At 39.2% G+C, this 26,146-nt stretch overlaps 1 protein-coding gene across 2 annotated transcripts in view; it reads right to left on the bottom strand.

Annotated features, from left to right (window-relative positions):
• LOC127618704 (integrin alpha-5-like) overlaps positions 1-25,242 on the bottom strand; it is a 74,298-nt gene extending 49,056 nt beyond the window's left edge. For both annotated transcript variants that reach the window (XM_052091305.1, XM_052091306.1), the window contains exons 1-2: positions 24,847-25,242; positions 2,442-2,572 (exon numbers count right to left, since the gene is read on the bottom strand). In XM_052091305.1, coding sequence (XP_051947265.1) covers positions 2,442-2,572; positions 24,847-25,037 — 322 coding nt within the window. In that variant the 5' untranslated portion in view covers positions 25,038-25,242. The remainder of the gene's footprint in view (positions 1-2,441; positions 2,573-24,846) is intronic.
• Between the last annotated feature and the right edge of the window lie 904 nt (positions 25,243-26,146).

The raw sequence follows: 26,146 nt of genomic DNA, 5'->3' as shown, positions 1-26,146 counted from the left end.
TTCATATGGGTATTTTTCAGTCCATTTTGTCATATGAAAGAAATTCTCTCCCAGCTAATGAAGTTTATTATACGTGGGACCTTCTAGCTAGGTACATTATGAAAATATTTATTTTACTATTTATATTTTAATAGTTTATAATTTTGTTCACATTTTAGCTTTTTAAAACGAATCAAATCCATGTATTCCATTAATAAATTTAATTTTATATTGCATATTACATTTTGTTACAGGTTTATTGTTTGCATGCATAATGTTTACTGTATACAAGTATTTATAATTGATTTGTTAAACACATGCTAAAAAACAATAATGTCTCAGTAAGAAAACCGACTGTTCTGTTAGAAGCATCTGTAAAGGAGCGCATATTAAGGAGAGAGGACTCGAGTGGATTTACCTCATCGGTGCAACTCATCGACAACTGACTGTAAAGAACAGAAAGGATTTTAAAAGAGACATGATTCAATGGCAAATGGATTTGTGGATCTCGTCTTTGAACACACATTGCAAGAAAGAGTTAAACCAAACTTTTACTCTCAACATGTATTGAAAGGATCTCGGTGCTGAACGTTTTCTCCATTATACTATTCAATCACTTGTGAGTGAAATCTGAACATGTACCAGCTAGTGGCTAGTCATAGACATTTTTGTCGCATAACATGAAATTTGGTTGCAAGTGATTTCCTCTCATTGTGTAAAGGGTTGCTGCATAGAGTAAAAGGTCAATCTTGTGATTTAAGAATCAAGATTGTTCAAATGAAGATCGCGATGCATCGGAAATAATTATTTTTATCCAGTCATCTACAGTGTCAAAGTAGCTTCCCCAACACAGTCCAGGAAATCAATGACATAACTACATTAAACATGTTGCACCTTTTATTATAAGTGCTCTCAGAAATTTTTGGATGTCGAAGTGCCATAAATTGGCTTACACTGACACCTAGTGGCCTGAATGATGCATCATTCAAACATAGTCGAATTTAATTACCAATCTAATTGCCATTGTAGAAATTCACTATGCACAGTAAACCAGGATTAATTTAATCCATGAATAAAGTGTCCAATAACAGGAAAGTTAGTGATATTAAGAGAGTAGTATTCAGCTGGTCATGTGATGCTAACATGGCTGCCCACACGAGGCGCCACAGTTGGTCATGTGATGCTAACATGGCTGCCCCCATGAGGTGCCCCAGCTTTTATAAGGTTAGTGACATCACTGAACTCTTCATTTCACATGAGTGGTCATGATTTTATGCATGTTTTATACATATAATGTAAAAAATTAGAGTCAACCTTTAAGGCTGAAACATACTCAATGTAAGAATGTGAACAAGCTCGACTTCATGCGTTGTTGCCCTCTAAAAAATGCATTGCATTCTCAACGTTGATGTAAGGGGCGCTGTAGCAGAAATTAGTGTGAACTGTCTGCTCCTACAGTGAATTTTCACTTTTAAGCCAACTAATGCCATGGCGAAGTAACAGTTTGAAAAGAAAATTGCTGAGCAAGTAAATTAAACGCAATATTAAGCCCCCTCAAGTACTGAGGTTTGTGTCGTTACAGTAATGCAAGAACGCACATTATTATGTTCAACCAGACCACACATTGGCAATGCATTGGTCAAGCATTCACATACTTGTTTAAAGTACGTTTCAGGCCTTAAACTTAATTATTTAGGCCACCTATTCTAATCCAGGAACCATGTTCAGCTTTGGAGAATTCCTTGTTGAGAAACTTTCAAATAAAAAAAACAGAAACTTTTTTTTAAAACTGCATGTACATCAGGATGTCTGCTCAAGTGCTTGTCTGCCTTCACTTCCTCTAAATCCCATCTTCCATCACCCTCTCAGAGCCCAGTGCACACAATGACCAAAAGATGCTAGCTTTCAGGAAGACACATAATGGAGGGAACAGATATCCATCAACACAGGGATTGTTTTTAGGAGGATGTGCAAACTTAAGTCTAAATACTGGATCCACTTAAATGCTGGTAGACAATTAGCTATGCCGGTGCATTCTTGAAGTCTTTGAACTCTAAATTAGTTGCATAAGCTGATAACCCTGCTGGAAAAAAATAGCTTAAACCAGCCTTCGCTTGTTTGCTGATCTTAGCTGGTCTGTTTGTTGGTTTTAAAAGGGGTTTTAGGCACTTTTCAGCTGGTGAGTTAGGGAGACAAGTTGGCTGATCAGCTAAAACAGCTGAGCACCAGCTTGGCCAGTCTGGAAAACCAGCTAGATCATTTTGAACTTGGTAAGACAGGGAAACTTTTTAGGCTGGTTTAAGCTACTTTATTAGCAGGGAAACTCATTTTGAAGCACAAAACAGTGTTTATTCACTGAACAGACAAAAACATGTTTAAAGCAATATCTACATCACATAAAAGTCTAATGGTGTGGTAAATTCCGAATAAATGCAATGCACAGCTGGTTTACTACAACTTACCGAATCGATCAAACGTGATGCTGCTGCATTGTGATTGGTTGAGGCTCCATGGACAATAGAAGACAGAACCTCCCTCTGTGATGTTAGGCTGGCTGGTGTTGGCTTTGGGTGCTCCAACTATAATACTCACACTGTTCAAAGAGGCAAAAGATGAAGGAAGCTGTTAGCACACTGTTAAAGACTGTCTGGAATATGTATAAGAAAGCAAGACAAAGTATAACAGTGTTCTGATTTACAAAAAGGCTGTGGAGAACTTTGGTAAAGGATTTGGATTTTATAATCAACTTGAAGTGCAACTAACAGAGACTATCTGTAAAGAAACAGATGCTCTTTATTATAAACAGTAGCACATGTTCCAGAAGACAGAGAACTCAATATTTCTCTAATTTTCATATTTTAAAAAGATTAGAATATAATGAAAGACCAGAAACTATAGCCAAGAGATGACGACAATGTTTGAGAAAATGGACTGGCTCCTAATATAAAATTCAGTGCTGTTTTATGTAACATTGTGGCCATGTGCAATTCTTAGTAACTTTGTTGGCAACATGTGACCTCCAACACACACAAATACACAAACATACATGCTTGGGAGCTCTCTCCCAAGTATCTATTCTGGTCCCAATAAATGGCCTGGGTCTCTCCTTCAGTGTAAGCGTATGAGTTTTTCACCAATTATATTGCCCACTAGGCGAAAGTCATAAATCTGATCACTTAGATAAGCAATAGCATACCTTTTCAATAAACCACATGATTTGAGATATCATTCAGGTAGGACAGGTAGCGCACTGAAGTGTAATATTTTCAAAATCTCTGAGCAAGTACAACTAAAAAAGAACAGAAATTATACTCCACCAACTAGTTTTGTGAGCTTTCAGGAATTATTCTCTGGCATTTTGAGATTAGAGCTGACATTCGAAACAAGCTCTCAAAAAGTACCCAACAGCAAGATGGCCACTCCCATGGTCCCTGCTCTTTTAATCTGTGCCCAATTTTCCTTCAGCCAGCATGGATTGGTGCAGGGCCGCCATGAACTCATTGTCTGTTAAATTACTATCATCTTTCCTGTCATTAAGCCTGGTCCATTGAGAGAAGGGGGGATGGGGATATGGAGGTGTTTATCAGAGGGCACTGAGTACATCTCATTGGGGGGTTGGGGCCATGTACAGGAAGAGAACACCCTTTCCTGACCCCTGGGCTGGTCTCAGTGATGCGTAACAGAGGGCTTCCTTACAATGGCTGTATTCAGCAAACCCTCCAGTCAGCCATGGAGACTTGAGCCCACTTTAAATGCTCTTCAGAGATAAAGTCATATAGGTATGACCAGATGACCACTTGAGTCAAAACAACAGAGCAAGCAGGAGACAGATTGTTCACTGCATCCTTTTTCAAAGGGTTTATGGAGCAGATATATTACAAAATTAAATTAAATAAAAAAAGTTAACAAATTTAGGGTCAGTTTTCACAATATATCAGTCACATTTTTAACTTTTAAAAAGGATAGGTCTCTCATAAATGAAAATGATGCTATAATTTATTCATCCTCATGTTGTTCAAAATCCCTATGACTTTCTGTCTTCCATGGAAAACTAAAGGAGATGTTAGGCAGAATGTTAGCCTCAGTCAACTTTTTTTCCATTCAATGAAAGTGAATGGTTAAAGACTGACAGCCTCATCCTACCCTAACTTCTCCTTTTATGTTTCACAGAAGAAAGTAAGTCATGAGGTAGAGTAAATTACGACAGCATTTACATTTTGGGGGTGAACAACACATTAGCTGCAAAACTAAACAACAAGTCAGTTGGTGACACAATTTAAATCTGTAGTGCAGGGGTTGGCAACCTTTTTGACATGGAGTGCCATTTTCCTGGTCAATGGCTGTGCTGACATGTAATGATATAATCCTTCCTCGTGATCACGCAATGTGTTTTCATCAGCTGAATGGGACACTAAACACTATTAAAGTGTGACGAGACTCACGCTGCATGTGCAAGCCATTTGCGCATCACAAGTCTATCAACTATTTAGCCCTTTTAGGTTAACTTTGAATAGACTCTTATTTTTGAACCACACGATGTGGGTTAATGTTTTCTCTTTTAATAATTTAATGTAATTTTGAGAGTGACCATGGCTTAAGGAGGGTGTACCTATATGCAGTGTAGGAAATCTCAAGGATTAATAGCTGTGTTTTCCTTATTACGTTACGTGTTGTTCTGAAAGCAAAAAGAAACAAATGAGACATGGAATGTAGGCTGTCATCCGCACAGTCTGTCCTAAGCAAAGCGGGCACGTTTACTTGTGTGGTTAAACGAAAGTGATTTGCTGCTGGCTCGTGATGTGCAAATGGCTTGCACGTGATGCACGAGTCTGTTAGGTCTCCTGCAGTCTCGTCACATTTTAACTTTTTATTTAGCCTCTCATTTAGCTCATGAAAACACACTGCATGATCATGAGGAAGGATTACATCAAGATGTAGATTACCCCTCTGCGTGCCAATGCTGGCACACATGCCAAAGGTTGCCGACTCCTGTTGTAGTGTGTCATTTCCCCTAATTTGCCACCGAACAGAATTGCAATTCACTGAGTCATGGAATATCGCAATAAATTTTGGACTGGAACTAGTTTAATTTAATTGAACTGAATTTAGTTAGATTACCTAAATTTACTTTTAGGATAGGTTTAAAAGTGGGTACTTTTTACTCTTTTTTTTACTTTTACTTCTTTACAAGTGGACGGCATTCCTGTCATTACATTACTGGGATTTAATTTTAGTTAATAAGTAATTTATTGAGAGACTATTGAATGGAACTTTTACGAGAGAGAAAGTTCACACAGCTGCGTGCGCTGCTGACACAGACTGACACTCAAGTCATCAATGCTGCAGCATCAAACTCTTCAAAGTGAAAAACTTTCTTCACTCCACACAGTGAAAAAAATAATAGATTTGTCATGCAATGCCTTCTTTTAAGACAAGCTGATATTTCAAGATTAAAATCTCAGCTTCAATTTAAGGCAGCACGCTGAGGTAAGATTTGGCTCTAATGCTCTTTCCTATATAGTGAATGGCAGCGAGTGCACTATATCTCATCAGTGAGTGAACGAAATGAGTGAGTGAATTCAGATGCTGACATATACGAGTGTCGGGGCCCTGGGGCTGTCGCAGAAACAATGTCACATATTAACTTTTAAAATACTTTGGCCTTACTTGTTATTCTTATTACATAATAATACATTAAATATTCACTCTGTATTTTTGTATTTTAATATAAAGAGTAAACACATTTTATCAAATAAAGAGTACATTTTAAAATGTATCTGTATGTTTGCCTCTCCATATGTTATTGTTATTTTAATCAAGAAATTATTTGTCAAAAAGTTATTTAATACATTCAGCATGAAATAAAACAGGAGTGAAGGAATCAGTAAACTCCCAGCTGGTACGTTTTGCCCTTGGTGGATTGTTGGCAATGAACGAAATTCGAGTGCATTGTGGGTAAGAATAAGTGAACAAAAGTAGGGAACGAGTGGCTCAATCAGAATTTAGATACTCCTATAAAATGGCGAAATCTGGAAATAGAGCAATACCGTAATTTCCGGACTATAAGCCGCAACGTTTTTCCCACGCTCGCGTCTTAAACAACGACGCGGCTAATATATGGATTTTTCCCGCTTTCAAATTTTATTTAAAAAAAAAAAAAACATTCTGTGACGTACTCAGTTTTTTGGCGGCATGAAGCTTTCATTAGACCAATGAAATTGCCGAACGGGTTAAGGTCAAACAACTTTTTTGTTTACTGTTTAGATTAAATCGAGCGCGCTCAAACTTCCCATCATTCTGATTACGGTAGTCATTTTGTCACCCTCAAGACACGGAGAAATGCATATGATGCAGCTTTCACGTTGAAGGCGATTGATCTGGCTGTTGGAAAAGGAAATAGAGCTGCTGCAAGGGAGACGTTGGAAACAGCAGCGTGATGAATTGACTCAGTGTAAAAAGACAACTAAAGCTGAGGCTATTCAACTCCGACACCGAAGGAGATGACTTCAGTGGTTTCATGTGCACAAGAGGAGGAAGATAGTGACCAATGACTTTCTTGCTAGGCTACTGTTTACTGCTAATTTTTTTTTACAAGCCGTGTGTGGCAGCGGGGGCGTGGTCAAGCGCCCTTCCGGGAGAGAAAAGCGGTAAGGGCGCTTACACCTGAGCTAATGTCTAACACCTGTGTCTAATTTCAGTAAGCGTGGGAAGAGCGGCATAAAAAGGCAGCGGAGAGAGAGTGAGTGAGTGAGTGACAGACAGACAGACACACGTCAGTCTAGTGTTGGCGCATAGAAGACCAAGAATTGAGAAACTCTATAAAATTGATGGTAAACATTGCTGTGGCCATTAAAAGCCTTACCTGGAACGTCAAGTGCCCTGCTTCACGTGTCCTTCTTGGGAAAACTGTCACACTGGCACCAGTGTGACAGTTTTCAGCACTTGATGTAAGCGCCCTTACCGCTTTTCTCTTCTGAACGGGCGCTTGACCACGCCCCCGCTGCCACACCGTGTTTCGTTAAAGCCTGTGTAAAGTTCATTTGTTTCAATGTACCGGTAGGCACCTGCGGCTTATAGACAGGTGCGGCTTATTTATGTTCAAAATAATATTTTTTTTTAATTCAGTGGGTGCGGCTTATATTCAGGTGCGCTCAATAGTCCGGAAATTACGGTATATAGTGGATAGGGGCAGTTTCAGACACAGTGAGTGTTCTGTGACTGGGGTTGGTACCCTACGCACTAGTCTGCATACTCTCCATTTAGAAAGCAGCGGTACTGCTGTACAGAACTAATTATCTAAATTCTTTCATCACTGAAAACTGTAACTACACTGAAATAACTTGAAAAGCTATGAAATAGAGAAAGTTGGCATTAATAAAGCATGATCTTGCTTTGGTGTATATTCAGCATTATATATAATGTCCATGTGGGACATTTTCACATTTTCACCGTAATAATTACTAGAAGTGTTTTCAAACCTCTCTTATTGACAAATTCATCCAGATCTGACAAGAGCCCTTAAAGAGATAGTTCACCCAAAAATTCTAATTCTCATTATTTATACACCCTCATGCCACCCCAGATGCGTATGACTTTCTTTCATCTGCTGAACTCAAATAAAGATTTTTAGAAGAATTTCTCAACTCTGTAGGTACAAACAATGAAAGTGAATGGGTGCCAACATTTTAAAGCTAAGCAAAAATCAAATAAGTCAGCATTAAAGTAATCCATAAGACTCCAGTGGTTAAAAGAGTATCTTCAGAAGCTAAATAAATTAATTCAAGTTTTAGAAGGGTGAGTAAATGAAGACCGAAATTTCATTTTGGGTGAGCTGCCTCTTGAATGCACAGGGGTCTGATGAAATGTTCCGTTGCTGTGATGCATGTAAAATGCTTCTAACAGCTGCAAACTCACTATCTTTCCCAAGCACTTTCAATCTAACTTCTCAAGTTCCTGGAATGCAGTACACTTACACTACTGCTTTGGCGGATCACTTACAAGTGTACAGTTTCAGTACATCTACAAGCATTGCACTTTTGTTATGATAAATTTCTCTAATTCGCTCATCCTGAATATTGACAGTCCTTTTAAAGTAACGCAAAACCACTACAACAAATGAAAGTCTTCAATATTATTTTTTTTTTTTTAACGATTACACCACAGGTTCCATGTTTTAAGAAAGATACAGTATATGTACATACATACAACAGGAAAAACAGGCACAGAAAACTGCTTTCATTAGCACAAGTGGAAAAAAAACTGTGCCTTCCGCTTCACACTCAAAAGAACACACAGCCTAAACAAGGGGAGTTTGATAATGATCAGAAAGAACAAACAATTAGCATGTAATGGGGTTTATCTTGTAGGGGATCTCATCTCACTTATATTCCCTTTTTCCCGCAAAATGCTTAAATATTGGGCTAACATTAGCATAACAATAATAGCCAGATTGCTCTTGGCTTATATGCTAGTTTCTGTACAGGCTTGGCATAAAATGAGAAAGACTTGAGGAGAACATCCAACAAAGAAAATACTGTGGTGCTGCTTGCTTTAATTAAAACAATCTGACCTTGTAAGAGAGCAACAAAATGTTGTTTCAATCCAGTTTAAAAGCAGACCAAATTTAGCTTTAACTGTTATTAGCATCTTTAGGCAAATGTCAGAGGTCATTGTCTTGTTTTAACAACCATCTTGCTTGGTCATCAAGGATAGTTGTACGTCATTAAAAAAAATTGCTTTATACAAGTCAGTTTGGGGCTGTATTTTTGACAATCTGCTTGTAGTGCTCATGCATAATACCACCCTTTTTCTAGTGAAAATCTTTTATAATTTACCATTTTATGTGTTCATAATGTGACTAATTTTGCAACAGTGAAGCAAAGCCTAGATGTGTTAGAAGAAAAACAGAATTGACGCCCTCGTGGCATCTCTGAGAGAGACAACCACTAACCCTGTCGCTAATCAACAGATTCAAACACCATTCTCAGTGTGGTGTTATTTAAGCTAATTGAGTTAGTCTGAAAGTCAGGCTCAAATATGTTACCACCAAAATTCTAAACTTGCTAAATGCTCACCACTGAGGCAAGGATGTCTAACACATTTAAATCCCCTCTTTTGAGGTCTGGTAATCAGACCCAAATTAAAGCTATAAAAATGAATTGGTGCACCACAGATATCATCTACTTAAGTTGTGGCAAGAAATGTTGGGTTAAAGAGGCTGATAGCGTAAAACTCATGGCATTAATGGTTAAGAGGCTTGGGAAATCAGATGGCAAATGCTTGCCTTATTTCCTTCACTCTTCTGCATAAAACATTCTTGCACCCATTGCACACTTCATTATCTTCCAGCTGTTTAGCTTATGTCTCTCGAACACTATTTGAATTGCTTAAACTTGCCAAGAAACCACATTAGCTGGTAATGAAGGGGCAAGGAAATCAGACAAAATACACAAACATCGTCTGCCACCATTAGCCTACATGGCAATGGCACAGAAAACAATAATACTGCCAATGAAAAAGGCTACAAACGACATGACATAACAGGTAATTTCCTGGGAAGCTTTGTATACAACTGCATCATTAGCTTTTTCAAAACCCATGTGCATAAAAAAAAAAAAAAAAAATCAAGCTAACTGCAATTCAATAAGTGCACCAAGAATAATTAATTACCATCAGTCACTTCTGTAAGTAACTTCGTCATTTGTGATTATCCAAGAGTTTTCCATGCCCACCATGCAGACTGCAGAAGTATATTAACAAGACCATGATGTTTAAGACTGATTGTAATTTATAGCCTAAGGAACATTTCTACAAATTTACACAAAAAAGGCTCAACAATCTTCAAGCTGTTCACAGGCATATGGAATTTGAATGTTATTCGCAAAAACGGGTACAAATAGCACACCATGTTCTCACAGAAGATGTGGAACTGATCCAAAACAAATGCTTTGTTCCAAAACCTAGTTAGCTGCATATGGAGTTAGCATTTAAATTTATCATAGGTGCACTAAAATTATGAAAGCTGTTCCAAAAAGAAGACAGCATGATTATGCCGCCTTTTAAGATACCTTCTTTTGATCAAATTTTAAGCAAGTGATGCATGTATGCTTAGCGAAGAAGGCAAATAGATGACAGAAAAATAAATGTTGAGTGCAAATAAAATGACACAAACTTAATTAAAAAGTTAATTTATAAAATAATTAAATCGATTTTCTCTATTTGTGTGAGCTGTGTTTTATGCTTATTAAGGTATCATGCTGTTAGCTTAGCAACATGCTAACATAAAATTATTGAAATCAATTTGTGAGTAGACTCCCATGTAGAGCACTATTGTCTTGCTGCCTACATACAGCGTTCCAAATCAGTCACTTATGGTTAACATGTTGTCTTAGAAGGCAGCTACCTATGTAGGCCATAGGGAGAGAGGTAACTCACTAACCTGATGAAAAAAAATCAACCAAACCAAAAAGATGGTTGGCTGGTCTTAGCTGGTCTTAGCTTAGAGTTTTGGCCACTTTTAGATCTGAGGCTAGCAGACCAGACCGTCACTTACTTCAAGCTACTTAAGAGTGTGTCAATATACAGCAGTTGTGAGGAAAGAAAAGAGTTTGGAAAATGACCACTGTCCAGTATTTAAGTTGCTGCTGCAGTGACAGTTTCACTCCTCCACCAATAGATGCTACAACAACAAGACCAACCAATGGCATTATTGAAGTATAAATAAAATGTTAACCACAAGTTAACATTTTCCATGGCTTGCCATAGCCAAGCCACACATGGCTCTCATCTATGTGTAGACATGCAAATCGACTCAGGCGACACCTGCATTTGTATAACTCAAGTTTGAAGTAATATAAAGACATCTATGTGGATCTAAGCTCCTGAATAGAAATAGTTCTGTATCTCATAGCAGTCATAGTGTGTATGCGCCAACCGCCTGTGTATGTGTGCTCAATCAAGTGAAGTATACTTCAAAGGCTATCATTCGACGGTGCGCAGACTCTGTGTTCATGTCAAAAGCAAAGTATACTTTGGTTTTTAGGGTGCTTTTAACTGTTTGTTTTTTTAAGCAAGACTAAAGTATGCACTGTTGCCACTCTTCTACATAATGAAACACATGAGGACCTCAATGAACTAACATTCTCAAATCAACAAAGGCTAAACTGAAATTTAAGGCTGGTATGTTTTTTGTAAGAAGCCAGTGACCATTAACACAGTTGCCAGTCTGTCTCTGTATCGTTAAGCAGCTAATAATGAGACAAATATAAGTGGGCTAAAGAAGCTCTGTCTGCAGCCCCTGTCTGCTCAGTAGAGCTGATCTGCATGTGCTGTTCTGCTGTCTGGGAGCTGTGGAAGAAAGATGATGAGCAAAGCAGTGACCACTAGGTCAGCTGGAACTGAAGGATGACGGCTCACTCACACAGCCTGTGTGCCAAGAGCCCTGAGGAGAACTGCATAGTAATGAAAGAAGACAATTGCAACGGTCACCAAATTTCCTTTAATAATAATAAAAATAACCTCAAATGATAATGCAAGAAAATGTAACACTCATACTAGGAGGTTAGAGATGCTTACTTTAGTAGTATGAAATTCAAATTCGTTCATACTAATTCATTACTGAAGTAATTACCCTGCTAATAGAACCAGCTAAAACCAGCCAATGCTGGTCTTGCTGTCCCAGACCCCTCTAAAACCAGCAAAAAGACCAGTCTAACCAGCCTGGCCAGGTTGGGAGACCAGCCAACAACCTCAAGGTTTTCTGTTCTGCCAGGTTAACTGTGGATGCATTAAATCTGAGGTAGAATCAATTCTGGAGAGTAACTAAAAAGTAGTGACACTCCTAACTTTACATTTTTCAGTAGCATGATAGTAATACAGCCATTTTGAATATAGATTTGCTTTTCCAGTAACAAGCTACTTTTTCTAATAAGTAGCAGTGTAGTGTGATTAAAACATTACCACACTGGTTTTAGTCACACTGCATCGCACACGTAGCTTCCCTGCAACTGGTTTAAATAGTATATTTTGCAGAATGTGGGGCTGCATGTTTGAATGTCAAAAATAATCCACAGTTCCAACAGTGTAATGTCTCATGGACTTTTCAAGAAATTTCAGGCAATGGCTAATGCAAAGTTATGCCGGTTTGGAATAGCCATTATAACTGCACACATGCCCTCAACTGTTGACCAGATAAGCACCCCCACCCCATTTTACATAGGCACATTTTAATGTCACCACAAAAACATTACCTCCAAGAGGATATGTCTGCCAAAACAGGAATCTAAATCAACAACACCAGGTGTTGACGGGTCAGCCAGAACTAGAGTACCTGGCTTGACTCACAGAGTTAGCTTTTATTCGCTATACCAATTAATGCACTATCAAACCAGAAGCAAGTTTAAGTGGAAGCATAATATCGTAAAAGGAGCCTTTTAAGTCAATGATTTGATGTCTCCTTATTTTCAATATGTATTTTTCAAAATAAATGCTCTTTTGACCCCAAGCCCATATGGACACGTTCTTCTACGCAAGCACCGTGCCGACGACGCATCTACAAAAACTATGCTGTACACAAACAGTTTGCACATACTGTGTTGATGTGCACGAGATATATTGGCCTGCAGAAAACCGAAGTATGACCTTAGGACCACTGGTGTACTGGGTTTTTACAAAGATGATTAAGTACCAGCTAAACAAATTTTTTTTTTTTTCGTGATATTTCTCCTGTTCGTGTACATTCCTGAAATTCTTGACCTAGAAGAACTCAGCTAGTTGAAGAGTATTGATAACTGGTTAAAACTAACTGTGGGTGTGACTTGGACGTGACAACATTTTTCGTAAGTGCAGAGACAACAATTTAAAGCACCCAACAATGTTTACATAAACACAGAGTGTGGTTTTACCTCTTAAATCTCCTGATAACAAATTGCAAACCCAGCCCCCCAAGTCACCAATCCAGTAAACACCCCACAGTGAGCTGCAATTGTTGTCCATTTTCACCTCCAAGACAGATTTCTCAGCATGGAGTCCCTTTCTTCACACTTGAAAATAGTCATGAGAGGGGCCATCAGGGACAACACATTTACATCAATCGCTCATCTTCACACGCTATGCCTTGCGTCCATTGTTTTTAATCCTGCAGGCTATAAACAGGCCATCTAAATGCTGGCTGGCTGGACTATAATTGTTGTTCCCAGCCCAGCAGGGGCCTTTCTTTCCTGATACACCAGAACAGAACAGATCAAGAGATAATGATCTACCCAAAGTGTTCATCAGGACAAGGGTGAACAATGGAGATCTGCTCTACTCTGCGTCAATCTAAGGCCTTTATGGAGCCTAAAGGGTAAATGTCTGCAAAGCTGACTGGGCCATTTGTTCTACCATGATCGAACACATGCCTCTTTTTCCACCAAGGGCACATGTACACTATCACACACAAGAGCCTATTATACAAGCCTGCCAGGTTGAACCAGGCTTTAAAAAGCAGACAACTCGTAAACGGTAAAGACAACCTAACCCATAGTCCCAATCAATGGCTAAGTTGTACCCATTAGCCTGTAAAATAGCAGACTGTAATTTTACCACAGACCAACATTGGTGACAGTGCCATTGGTGCAATATGACATGTGGCCAAAAGAGCTAAATGAGGCTTTATCAAGAAGTGAATGAGCCAAAAACATGAATAAATAAATACAGATTCAAGTCACATGGAAAAGTTTGCTACTGAAAACAGCAAACCTTTTCTATCATTGCACAAAGGCCTCCATTGTACCGAATCCATGGAAAACACTAGTCGTCGCAGGGAGAACCTGAGTGAAGAATAGCTTGGCAGCTAACATAGACACACCCATCTCCAGCTGGATGCAAGACAACGGACAACAGACAGCCTTATCCATGGAGGAAGAGCAGAAATGATCAACGACAAATGGAATCCCTCCTGGTGGGGCTGAAGTAGGTTGGAGGAAAAAACTTATCTGTTTTTAGCAATGGCAAACTGAGCCCAAGGTCCCAGAGAAATATTGATCTAGCAATAACTCTAGAGAGGGTAAACTTTAGAGAATGAAAAAAGCTTAAGATGACCTACTGTATACTATGTCAGGGCCAAACCATCTATGATGTAATTTAATTTCAACGTACCGCTGCCTGACAACACATGGTACAAGACCTGTAGATCATTATCAAAAGAGTCTTCACATGTTTGATAGCCAAGATAGCAACTTGGTAAACCTCAACTTTGTGAATCTTTGGATTATAAAATATACAGGGGCAGGTGAGAAATTTAGAATGTTTCAACAGTAATATTCCTGCCAGGACTGGTTACATTGTGGCTGTAAATGTGTTGCTTTTGGCTAATGCTGCTGACAGTCCCACTAATTCAGCCGCAAGTTTCAAACAGACACCAACTAGGGCTGTCAACGAATATTCTAAATTCGAATATATATTCGAATAGTTTTAAAAAACAGAAATTCGAAGGTGAAAATTAATATTCGAATGTGGAAAAAACGCGCTCGCTGTAGCAGATGTGCGGCTGTCTGCTTTGCAAGTGGGCGTGCTGCCTGAGGGGTCTTTGTTGTCACATTTCTCGAATTGTGTGCCTCATTTTATTTAACGCTAAACAGAAACATGACTAAAATGTAAGGCTACTGTACTGACTGAATAGATGTTGCATGAATAAGGTAGGTTAGATACAGCAGTTTCATGCACTGCAGGCTTCCACTGGTTTGATTATTTACCGCTTCATGTCAAGGAAAAGTTCCATGTTTACCACAGCACAGCTCGCTCGGAGCGCTCAATGTCGGTTCTATATACTGTAAAACTTCAATTAACGCTAATAATTTGTTTTAATCACTGAATGAAGCCTGCTATATTTGGGAGAAGAGTCGCGACCTTATATTGCTTGCACAAAACTCTTGATCAGCACTCAACATTTGTTTATTGTTGTTGTTCTTTTAAACCGCTATGCAGAGAGCGTGAGGGCGTAGAGAGAGAGAAAGAGTGCCTCGCGCGTGCGAGCAGAGTGAGGTCTTGGCCATTAGTTGATTTACTTGTTTTTGTGTAGGTAATACGTTGTCAAATATGTTTAAACTTAAATAAACTACCTATACAAATAGTTATGTCTCTTTCTATTAATTTGTCCTGTTATTGACGTAATGCGCGTCATTGACCAAATGCGCAACCAGATATTCGAATAGTTCGAATATATGTGTTTTTTTTAGAGGGAATATTCGAATGTCATTTTTGAGCAATTTTGACAGCCCTAACACCAACAATCATCAAACAGCAAAAACTGTCTTTTGAACATCATAAACAGAAAAGGAATTTATGCATAGTAACACATGATTCACTGAAAATTGCCATGCAATTCCCGGCAAGTCTAAAGGTACTTACGATAATGGTGTTCTAGGGGCCTGTATTGATGCTGACTACCACCCCTGGAGTCACAAGTTCAAATCCAGGGTGTGCTCAGTGACTCCAGTCAGGTCTCCCTAAGCAACCAAATTGGCCCGGTTGCTAGGGAGGGTAGATTCACATGGGGTAAACTCCTCGTGGTCGCAATTAGTTGTTCTTGCTCTCAATGGGACGTGTGGTAAGTTATGCATGGATCGCAAAGAGTAGCATGAGCCTCCACATGCTGCTATCCTCCGCAGTGTCATGCACAACGAGCCACCGGATAAGATGTGCAGATTGACGGTCTCAGAAGCGGAGGCAACTGGGACTTGTCCTCTGCCACCCGGATTGAGGTGAGTAACCGCACCACCGCAAGGACTTAATAAGTGGTGGGAATTGGGCAATCCAAATTGGGGAGAAAAGGGGAAAAAATATATACTGGTGTTCTGTTTCCATTGTTTCTACAATCTAAACCTTTCAAAAAGGTATTTGTTTTCTGACATTCAGCCCTATTTACAGACCCTGACCTCTGCCCTTTCACAGCACAAAGGATCATCTACTTATCCAAAGGGCAATAAAGAATGAGACAAATGAATCTGGTACTCCTCCACATCACCATTTGTGGATTTGGAAGGGTTTGCCTTCAATAAGTACGTTTACGTGCACATTTATGATCGAGCTACACTGGGTTTTTGCATAGTCAAGATAGTCTTTATCTGTCTGGGTTTAATACATTTGGTTGCACACCACCTCTGTCTGTTTGTGGTCCAAATAATGTGTATACATGCTGTACAAACAGTGTGACTTTGCATTATCTACCTCTGTTTGTCCAAATTTGCAAAAATCAGACTAAATCAAGTTGTAACATGTTTTCCGACTCAAATCAAAACTTTTAAATGCATGTAAACTTTCTGACTGTCATAAACTAACTATTGGGTCTAACTCTGAAAAGAAATGTTGGTGAAATGTTTGGACACTTGTTGTAATAATTGACTAGAAGACATTTAAATTCAGCTCAGGTGAAGATATGAGACTAAAAAACCAATCTCAATTCTTCAAGACAAATTACAGTTGCTTTTCTCCAGATCCCAAGGAGGCCCCTATATAGCACTGAGCTGTTCTTCTCTCCATGTTCAAGAGCCATACATTTCTCCTCCATATATACAGCTGACAGGCCCCCAGACACCAAGATACTGAACCCTATCCTCAGGCGTTTCTCTTCGGTGGTCTGCAACTACTGCTAATTCTATTAATTTGTGCCAAGTACTACTCTTCTCAAACAATGCATGCCCCTGTGGAGCCAGACTAAGGAGTGTGTATATGGAGGTAAGAAAGAAATAGAGAGTGTGAGAGAATAAGAGAGAACAGGCAGGACAGAGAGTATATACCTGACACCAGATTCTTCATTTTAAGAGAAAGAACAGAAAGCCTTCAGACAGCAGGTTGATGATGTTCGACTGAAGTTTGGAAGAGCCTTTTCTGTCCCACTATGGCTATGATGAGTACCTCAACACCAAAACATGAAAACAAAAAAGAGCCATTTCTCAAAACCCAGCCCAAACTGAATATGTGGTCACAAAACTCAAAACAAAGAATGTTGCCAAAAGTGACTTCTTTCAAAGGTTTCACACATCTCCTGACCCCTGCGTGTTTGTTTATCAAATATTTTGTCTAATTTGATAATGGTTTCAGCAACTAATTAGAATGTAGTACTACCAGCTCTGTTTAACATGTTCTTCATAGAGACTTGCAGATATATCAGTCAATATTAATTATCTGCACATTCGGACCTTGGCTAACTGTTTAAAAACAGTGGATTATCAGGGCAGATTATTTCCTGTCAAAAAGGGTGGAAAAACTAAGCGGCTGCCGCAAAGCTATGTGCACAATGCAGTGTGACGAAAACCAGTGTGATAATGTTTTATCACACCACGCTGATACTTGTTAGAAAAAGATAAAGATACAAGTTTAAGCAATTACAAGCATAAGACAAATAAGCAATTAAGTAATAGCCAGTTGAGTAAACTGGAGTCAACTCTAATCAATATAAGCTGGGGCAAGAGACCGACTGGGGCAAGAGCCTTCTCGTACAAGAGTAAGGGGCATTAGAGTGCGGGGTGGGGGGGAAAGAGGGGCATTAGAGTGTGGGGTGGGGGGGGTGTAAAGAGGGGCATTAGAGTGCGAGTAAGAGTCAGAGAAAGGCAAAGAGAAATCTCAAATGAGATACAGCAACAATTATAGGCCATGTCATCAACCATGGCCTAAGTATGACAGAGGCTGGTCTGAGAGTGCAGCCTAATCTGGGCCGGTCCATGGTGTCGTCCATAGTCCAGACATTCAGGAGAGAAAACAGTTGTGTAATCAAATATTGTACTGTATTCCTTCACACTGGTATTCCAGTAAACTTAGCCAATGCATGTCTCAGAATTTATGTAGAATATGTTGACTTTACTGTGCTGTATTTTCTGTCTAGGATTGAGTGTCTTCCCCATGGTGGTGGCAGGAGATCAGTTTTCACTGCTCAACTTGAAATTTGTAATATGGTCATAGCAAATCATGCTATTAGACAACAATATTCAAAGTGCAGTCATAAAAGATGACGGCATCTTTCAAAATGTCAACACGTCAGCCTCTCCACAATTGATGGTTGCATTGAAGCAACTCTACAAGGTAACTTTTGAGAGGAATGGTGAGAGTGTGAAGGAGCTGAGGTACCATTATGTACAGGAAAGTATTCATCATTGTACACTACACAGTGCTGTAATCTCTTTGTCTTTTAAGTATTGACAAGTACAGCCTGTATATGCAGAATACTTTACACAATGTGGGATATCTGTAACTGTATTCAATTATTTCATAAATTGATTTAATATATTTTAAAGAGCGTGATGGAGCTAGAGGCTGACGAATCCCCAAACATTTTTGTGTATGTTGATGAGACAGGATTCAACTTGACCAAAGTCAAGAGACGTGGCCATAATATTATTGGTCACCGAGCCACTGTTGATGTGCCAGGCCAGCGTGGAGGGTACATTACAATGTGTGCTGGCATATGTGGGAATGGTGTACTCTGCCACATTCCCATCATTGGGCCATATAACACATGTCTCCTCAATTTCCTGGAAACTCTTTACAGGGATCTCATGCCTGAGAATGAGAGGAGGTTGGAAAGGTAATGACTTGCCAATGTATGTTATTGTTTGGGACAACGTAAGATTCCATCGTTCAAATACAGTCAGATAATGGTTTGTTGCCCACCCTCATTTTATTAAGTTTCTCCCACCATACTACCCTTTCTTAAATCCCAATCCCAAAATCCTGAATTTTGATGTTGTATATATTTTTTCTGTACAAGCTTTCTTAAAGGTCCCCTGACATGCTTCTTTTTGTAGGCTTTGATATAGGCCTTAGTGGTCCCTAGTACTGTATCTGAAATCTCTTTTACAAAATTCAGCCTTGGTACAGAATTATAGCCACTACAAGCCAACCCATAATGAGCTTTCCTTCAGATGTGCCGTTTCGGTGTCTGTAGTTTTAAATGCTAATGAGGAGGAGAAAGGCGGGGCAAGGTGTAGTGTGGGTGTGGTCTTGACCAGCTTGCGGCAACGGTACCATGCATGTTTACTTTGGATATATTGCAATGGCACTTAGACACGCAGTCGTTCAAGCGTTTCAGTTTGAATCAGAATCAGAATGAGCTTCATTAGCCAAGTGTGTGCAGATAGCATGGGGAAAAATGTTTTTTTGGTGCCTAACGTTAGATGTTCTAGTACGCAGAGATCTGAAACGTCTGTAATTTTGTAAACATATCACCAACAGGAGAACGGATATCCAAATAACAAAGAAGTGTACAACACTTGCGTTACAGTGTGTGTATTCACACATATACCTGATGCTATCTACCTTTACATTAGCGACAGTAACTCGGCTGTTAGCTGCATAGCTAATGTTACAGCCACATTCTACGTGTAACAAGCTAGGTAACCATAAATAGTAAAGCAACACAATTATATATAATTAGTTGACTTACTTGTCCGAGGTTTGTAGGTGAGCCAAAGAGAGTTGGTACTGATCCAGACTTCAGTTTCAGACTTTCAGCATGCCCAGCTCTGAACTGACCCATGTTGTGAAAACAGTCGTCTGTGAAATGTTTGGCGCAGACATACAAAAATTTGGTGTGTTGTGTCGGTGCATTCCCAGAGTAAATTAAATTTATCCATTGATCCTTCTGGGGATTGGATGAAGGAAATAAAAAAAGACTTCTGTGATCATTTGTGCATTCAATTATTGAGCAACTTTTGTGCTTCGATCGGTCACACGCCATGATATCTCTCGAGGATAAACTAAAATCGCTGCTCAGTACTTCCTAGCTCGAATTCTCTGGGCGGGCAAAGCAGAGAAGGGGGAGGTAACCTTCCCCCGTATGATGTCATATAGGGGAGATTCAAGATCAGCCCGTCTGAGATCTCATTTTCTCACAGGCAGAGAAAGATAGCCAAAACTCGGTTTACACCGACTGAAATTTCTAGACACGAGGGGACCAAATACAGGCTAGGGGAACTCATATTAATGTTAAAAAACCTCAGAATGTGAAAATTTCATGTCAGGGGACCTTTAAGTATTTTCAGTTGGCTGTAGTGTAGTGTACGTACAATGATGAAACTTTTTTGAATAAATGTTTTGTTGAAAGTATAGTGTGTGCCATGACTTTTTGACATCAATACTATTCAGCTGCCTACATATACAATGTTAGCAATTGGACAATATTACATAGTGGATAACTATCACAGAGTAAAGTGTCATTTGACAAGATGTATTTGCATTTTGACTGTCTTGGTCTAAGCAATGATATAGGAACCTTTTGTTTTGATGCTAATGGTTTATTCATTGATGGATTTATTTACATTTGAAAGTTCATTCTTGGGTTAATTCTTTCACATAGATTGGTATGTTGAATGTACCACGTGATGTGAGGATTGTACTTAGAGTTTTGACAATTGTATGTTTGTTCAGTAAATGTGCCAAATCGATTGAGGAAAAACTGTTAAGTACTCTTGAATTGTCAAATCTGAGCTGCGCATCAATGATCATGCCACGGTTGCATTCTTGAGTAGTGGATAACTCCAAGCTGTTATCAACTATCGATTGATAACAATTTGAAATGATTACATTTATGAGTAGCTACTAGAAAAAAGTCTCTCGTGTGGAATTACTTTGAATTCTCTGCATTGCTAGAACTACACAAATTTTTAACACCACTAATGATATGAATTGATTACTCACTTTTAGCTTGACCCAGCAAGGAATGTGATGAGTTTCAGCTAAATAACCACCTATCATGAATTCACTATTCTCACAAGTTTGTTATAGCTTACAGGTGTTCCTACTGCTGAATAAACACTTTCATACACAAACTTTTGTTTAATCAAACCCAATTTATTTTGGAAATTCTCTAAAACAATAGATGAAACTCCAGTGGTTCCTAGAATGGCTCTTTTCCTTTGAGCTACTTGGCATGTATGTTACTGTATTGCACTAATACAGTGACAGAAAACTAAGAAATACAAATTATATCGAGTGCTTGGAAAAGAATAACTCCAGGTATCGTACATTCCTTCACCCTCTCACTCAGCCTCCTATTTGAGGCCCGTCTCTCCCTGTCCATCCTCCTCCACGAGGACATTTCTGGAGTGAAAAGTTCAAATGAAGTCACAGTCAAGAGAGCTGCCTTGCGCCGTGACTTCACAGCTCATAAGGAACGAGTCAGGCCAAGGCACTGCGTAGGAGGGGACACACAGTCTAGAATAGTGGAAGTATACTGGGTGAGGGGTTTAAATACTATGCAGAATTACATAATTGAAGTCCCAGAATGAACAAACACATGCGTATGGTTGAGCTCACACACAAGGGAATGCACACACAAACTCTGACTCATTCTGTGATATGTCATGTGCTAACTCATCCACTGTGTCTGCATTTCATCTTTGACAGACACCCAGAGCAACATTGTAGTTTTCGTTTCAAAGAGAAAGGCAGACTAGGACAACAAAAGATGCAAATGCAACAGCAATCTAAATCGAGCAATTCTGTGATTCGCGGATTAAAAACAGCCATTTGTCTCCTTAATCCGAAGTCATATTTTTAGTCTGGACCCTTGAATAGTAAGTGATGCTGGCCTTAAACACCAATAAAAATCAATAAAACCATAGACTCTTAAAGAATCAAGGAGTAAAAGACCAAGAGTCACTGAACATAACGTTCCACTGGAAACTGAAGCCAGCATGAGCCCACTCCGACACAAGTCCAGCAGACGAAAACACAGATGGAGATGGCTGATTGTGAAATGTTCTAGTTAGGGCATGTGTGAGTTAATGATAACTGCAAACATACCACAGAACAGTGCAATACAGCTGTCTGCAGCAAAGAAACAGACATAGTAATGCAGCCAGAGGGCAGGGAAACCCAAAAGATCAGCATTGTGATTAAATGACATCACTCAAAGTTGATTTCCCCTAAGATTTATCACCTCTTACAGACACGGAGATTACATCTGGTGGAAGGTGATCATATAGTCTGGCAGGCTAGATTTGCAATCACAGTTAGATTATAGTGGTGATCCATTCATCAAACAATTTCCATTCTGAACTGTGCCAATAACAGACTGCTATTAATACTTATGGAACATATTCTACCTGTAAAAACGTTGGACAAACTTGATTTGTGTCTAATTATTTTAAAAAGCTCATGATTTAAATGCTTACACATAATTACTTAAAATAAGTTTTTTTGGACAAATATTAGCCAATTGAGAATTTCTTTACAAAATAAGATATATATAACTGATCAGCCACAACTTTAAAACCACCTGCCTAATATTGTGTAGGTCCCCCTCTTGCCGCCAACCAGCATATCAGAATCGCATTCTGAGATGATATTCTTCTCACCACAATTGTACAGTGTGGTTATCGGAGTTACCATAGACTTTGTCAGTTCTAACCAGTCTGGTCATTCTCTCTTGACCTCGCTCATCATCAAGGCAATTCCGTCCACAGAACTGCCCCACACTTGATGTTTTTTGTTTTTGGCACTATTCTGAGTAATTTGAGAGAATGTTGTGTGTGAAAATCCCAGGAGATTAGCAGTTTCAGAAATACTCAAACCAGCCCGTCTGGCACCAACAATCATGCTACTGTCCAAATCATTGAGATCACATTTGTCCCCATTCTAATAACCCGCATCTTGGCATGCTCTCTACCAGTCTTTCACATTGCTGTTGGGTGACTTTTGCAAAAAAGCAGATCAGCTTTGTTTGATGGCTTGTGGCCATCCATCTTCCTTTTGATCACATTCCAGAGGTTTTCAAAGGGGTTCAGGTCTGGAGATTGGGCTGGCCATGGCAGGGTCTTGAATCAGTGGTCCTCCATCCACACCTTGATTGACCTGGCTGTGTGGCATGGAGCATTGTCCTGCTGGATAAAACATTCCTCAGAGTTGGGGAACGTTGTCAGAGCAGAAGGAAGCCAGTTTCTTCCAGGATAACCTTCTACGTGGCTTGATTCATGTGTCCTTCACAAAGATGAATCTGCCTGATTTCAGACTTGCTGAAGCACCCCCAGATCATCACCGATCCTCCACCAAATTTCACAGTGGGTGCGAGACACTATGGCTTGAAGGCCTCTCCAGGTCTACGTCCATTAGACAACCAGGTGGAGGATCGGTGATGATCTGGTGGTGCTGTGAAAGACTGGTAGAGAGCATGCCAGGTTGCATGAAAGCTGTGATTGAAAATCAGGGTTATTCAACCAAATATTGATTTCTGAGCTCATCATAAGTTAAAACGTTAATATTGTGTTTTAAAAAAATGAATATCAGCTTGTTTTCTTTGCATTATTCTAGGTTATTTTGACCTGTTGTAAATTTTCTGTAAATAAATGCTCTAAATAACAATATTTTTATTTGGAATTAGGGAGAAGTATTGTCAAACACATACCTATAAATAGTAAATCCAGATAAACTGATTAATTTGCAGTGGTCTCTAAATTTTTTTTAGAGCTGTATATATAAATGGATGAGTTGGTCCAGATTTTGAAGAAAAAAGCATCTCAGTAGCATCAAGCATATATGGAAACTCCTTCAATACAGTTTAAAAAGCATCTCAAGTGGCACCTCATGAATTTGGTTAAGAGAATGCCCAGATATTGCAGAGCTGTAAACTAGGCAAAGGGCGGCTACTTTAAAGAAGTTAAATTAAACGATAGTATTGATTGCTTTGACATCTTTGATCACTACATAATTCCCACACTTAAATTTATGTCATTTCATAGAACTGCTGCCTTGACTATTATTCGAAAATGTTGACATGTATTGTGTTTCCAAACATTTGACTGGCAGTTCAAAAAGTCAAAAAGTGTCACATATTCTAAACAAGAGTTGATCGACTCAATTACATCATAAGAAAATAGTTCAGGTAGAAATGAACACATAGCAGATATTTGCAATTTAGACCTGGCAACAGATCAGAGAGGTCTACCATTCTACTTACAGGGTTCTACTTAAAAAGGTTATTCATAATCTAGCAAAGGTCATTTTTTTGGAGTTTGAGATTCTCCTGCTGAGATTATAGAAACTGTGCAATGACTTTAAGTGCCCATAACATGTGCAATCAAGGATAATTATGGGGGGGCAATCTTCATTCTCCCAGAGAAGAGCTGTCATCTGCTACCCTCCTTACCTCATGACATCACTTACACCCTATGTTCTCTATGAAAAAACCCCAGCATTACCACTGACAGAGGGATGAGTGTCAATCAGTTCTTGCATACACACAAACACACATGCACACACTTCAGGCTCACACTAGGACTATACAAACACTAAACCACACTTTTAGGACAGTCACTTCCCAACTGTGCCAATATGCTTTGATCTAAATGACAGTGTACACATTGAGTTGGAATTGTAAACAACAGTTGGAGGACAGCCATTGTTTCATTGCCCCTTGATTCGAGTGTGAAACATCCCTCAGCTATTGAACATTTCAATACATTATCAGTACTGAATCTAGGAGAAAGGAGTTGAAATGCAATCAATGAAAGTTTGTGTATTGGAATAAAGGCTAAAGTAGTCTTTTTTATCATATTGCTAAAATAAACAGGTCACATTCTGGAAATGACACTAATTTATCATACTGTGGCATTATCCTGCAATAGAGTAACCCAACAACAGTGCCCAAAAAGGTGTGTCATACTGAAGTGACCCTTTAAATCACCTGCACAGGTAACATTTATTTTAAACAGACTCCTGTTACAGTATCTCACGTGTGCTGTTAAAACATGTCTTTGTCAATGTAACAACTCTATGTGGAGAAATGATGAGTGTGAGTGCTGCTGAACAGATCTTTGTAGTTTAGTAGGACTTTTCTTTGTATGCATTGCGTGTCCACGCATTTAAATGTTGCCTTTGTGCGCTCAAACAACCTACCTTGACTCAACCATGTAAAAGTCCACCGAATACCCGAAATAACTGCCCCTGGGTCCGTTATACACCGTCGGGTTCTCCACATCCAAGTTGAAGGCAACGGACAACGGTAGAAGAAGCAACAGTAGAGAAAGTCCCATTGGAGAGTTGTGTAAAACCACGGCAGTCTTTGAGCGGTGCCTTTTGGAACCCATAATAATCGATATATCACAATCCACCTTTTATATGAAACCTTTTTTCCAAACAAAATGGGGTCACTTGGTTGGAATCCACCTGGAATTCTACGTCGCAGATGCCACCTCACGCAAATCTCCTGCCTGAGCGAAATGTACCAGATTGATCCGTATTTCTCCAAGCGTTCCGTTACCGTTTGTCTATCTGCCCCTTTCTCTCCACACTGCGTCCTCCCTCCAGTTTAACTGAAGGGGTATTAGGAAGGGGGAGTTCAGTTCTTCCACTCGTGACAAACTCCCATAGAGGTGGAGCTAACAGTGCTCAATTCACAAAGTGGGGAAATGTCCTTAGAAGTGTCTAGAATAGATACTAGAAAATAATAGCTTATAGCGCAAAAGCAGTCAGACAAAATCAATACATACAAAAAGACAAATAGACAAAGTAGGTCTATACATAAAATTAAGTAGGATTTTAATGCAGATGCACCTTAATGCTTTTTTAGTTTAAGCAGGCGATGCGCAACTTTGAGACGCAAAAATGATGCGGGAAAGTTGAAGACTATAGTGACTCGTCTAATAGTTTATCTGTCCACTCGAAAGACTCTGCATTTTGGTCATGGATAGCCGAATGAATGATTAACCCTTTAAACAATGAATGAGCTATTTTCAAAGATCGTTATCCTCCAAATAACGATTTCAAACTTGTTGCCTTCAAAGTGGACCTTCTCAGCATCAAGTTAATAGATGTTAAGTAAATACTGACAAAGCATGTCAGGGTCATTTGGAGATTTAGAGGAAAGACATGGTAAAAAATATTTGAAATATAACTACTGAAGTACAATATGAGTCCGTAATTATTTGTAGAAGTGTTTGTAATAGTACACAAGCCTGACTGAGCAATCTTTATTTTTAGATCTGACACAAGAATGTGTTAAGTCGACAAAGTAGCTGGCAGTGTGAACGCAGCTTTAGGCAGACTTGGAACAATGGCTTGTAGCCTATATTTAAACAGTTATATTATTTTGTCAATTACCTCTAATAATTTAAGTTGTACTTGTAACGTGAGCTCGTGGGGTGAGCAAAATATGTCTTATAAATCTGGTAAATGTACCTGTTTGACTTAGGCTACT

The sequence above is a fragment of the Xyrauchen texanus genome, chromosome 25 (genome assembly GCF_025860055.1).
Source record: "Xyrauchen texanus isolate HMW12.3.18 chromosome 25, RBS_HiC_50CHRs, whole genome shotgun sequence".
In the NCBI taxonomy this organism is placed as follows: Eukaryota; Metazoa; Chordata; class Actinopteri; order Cypriniformes; family Catostomidae; genus Xyrauchen; species Xyrauchen texanus.
Note: the sequence above shows the minus strand (reverse complement) of the source record. Positions and strands in the feature narration are given on the sequence as shown.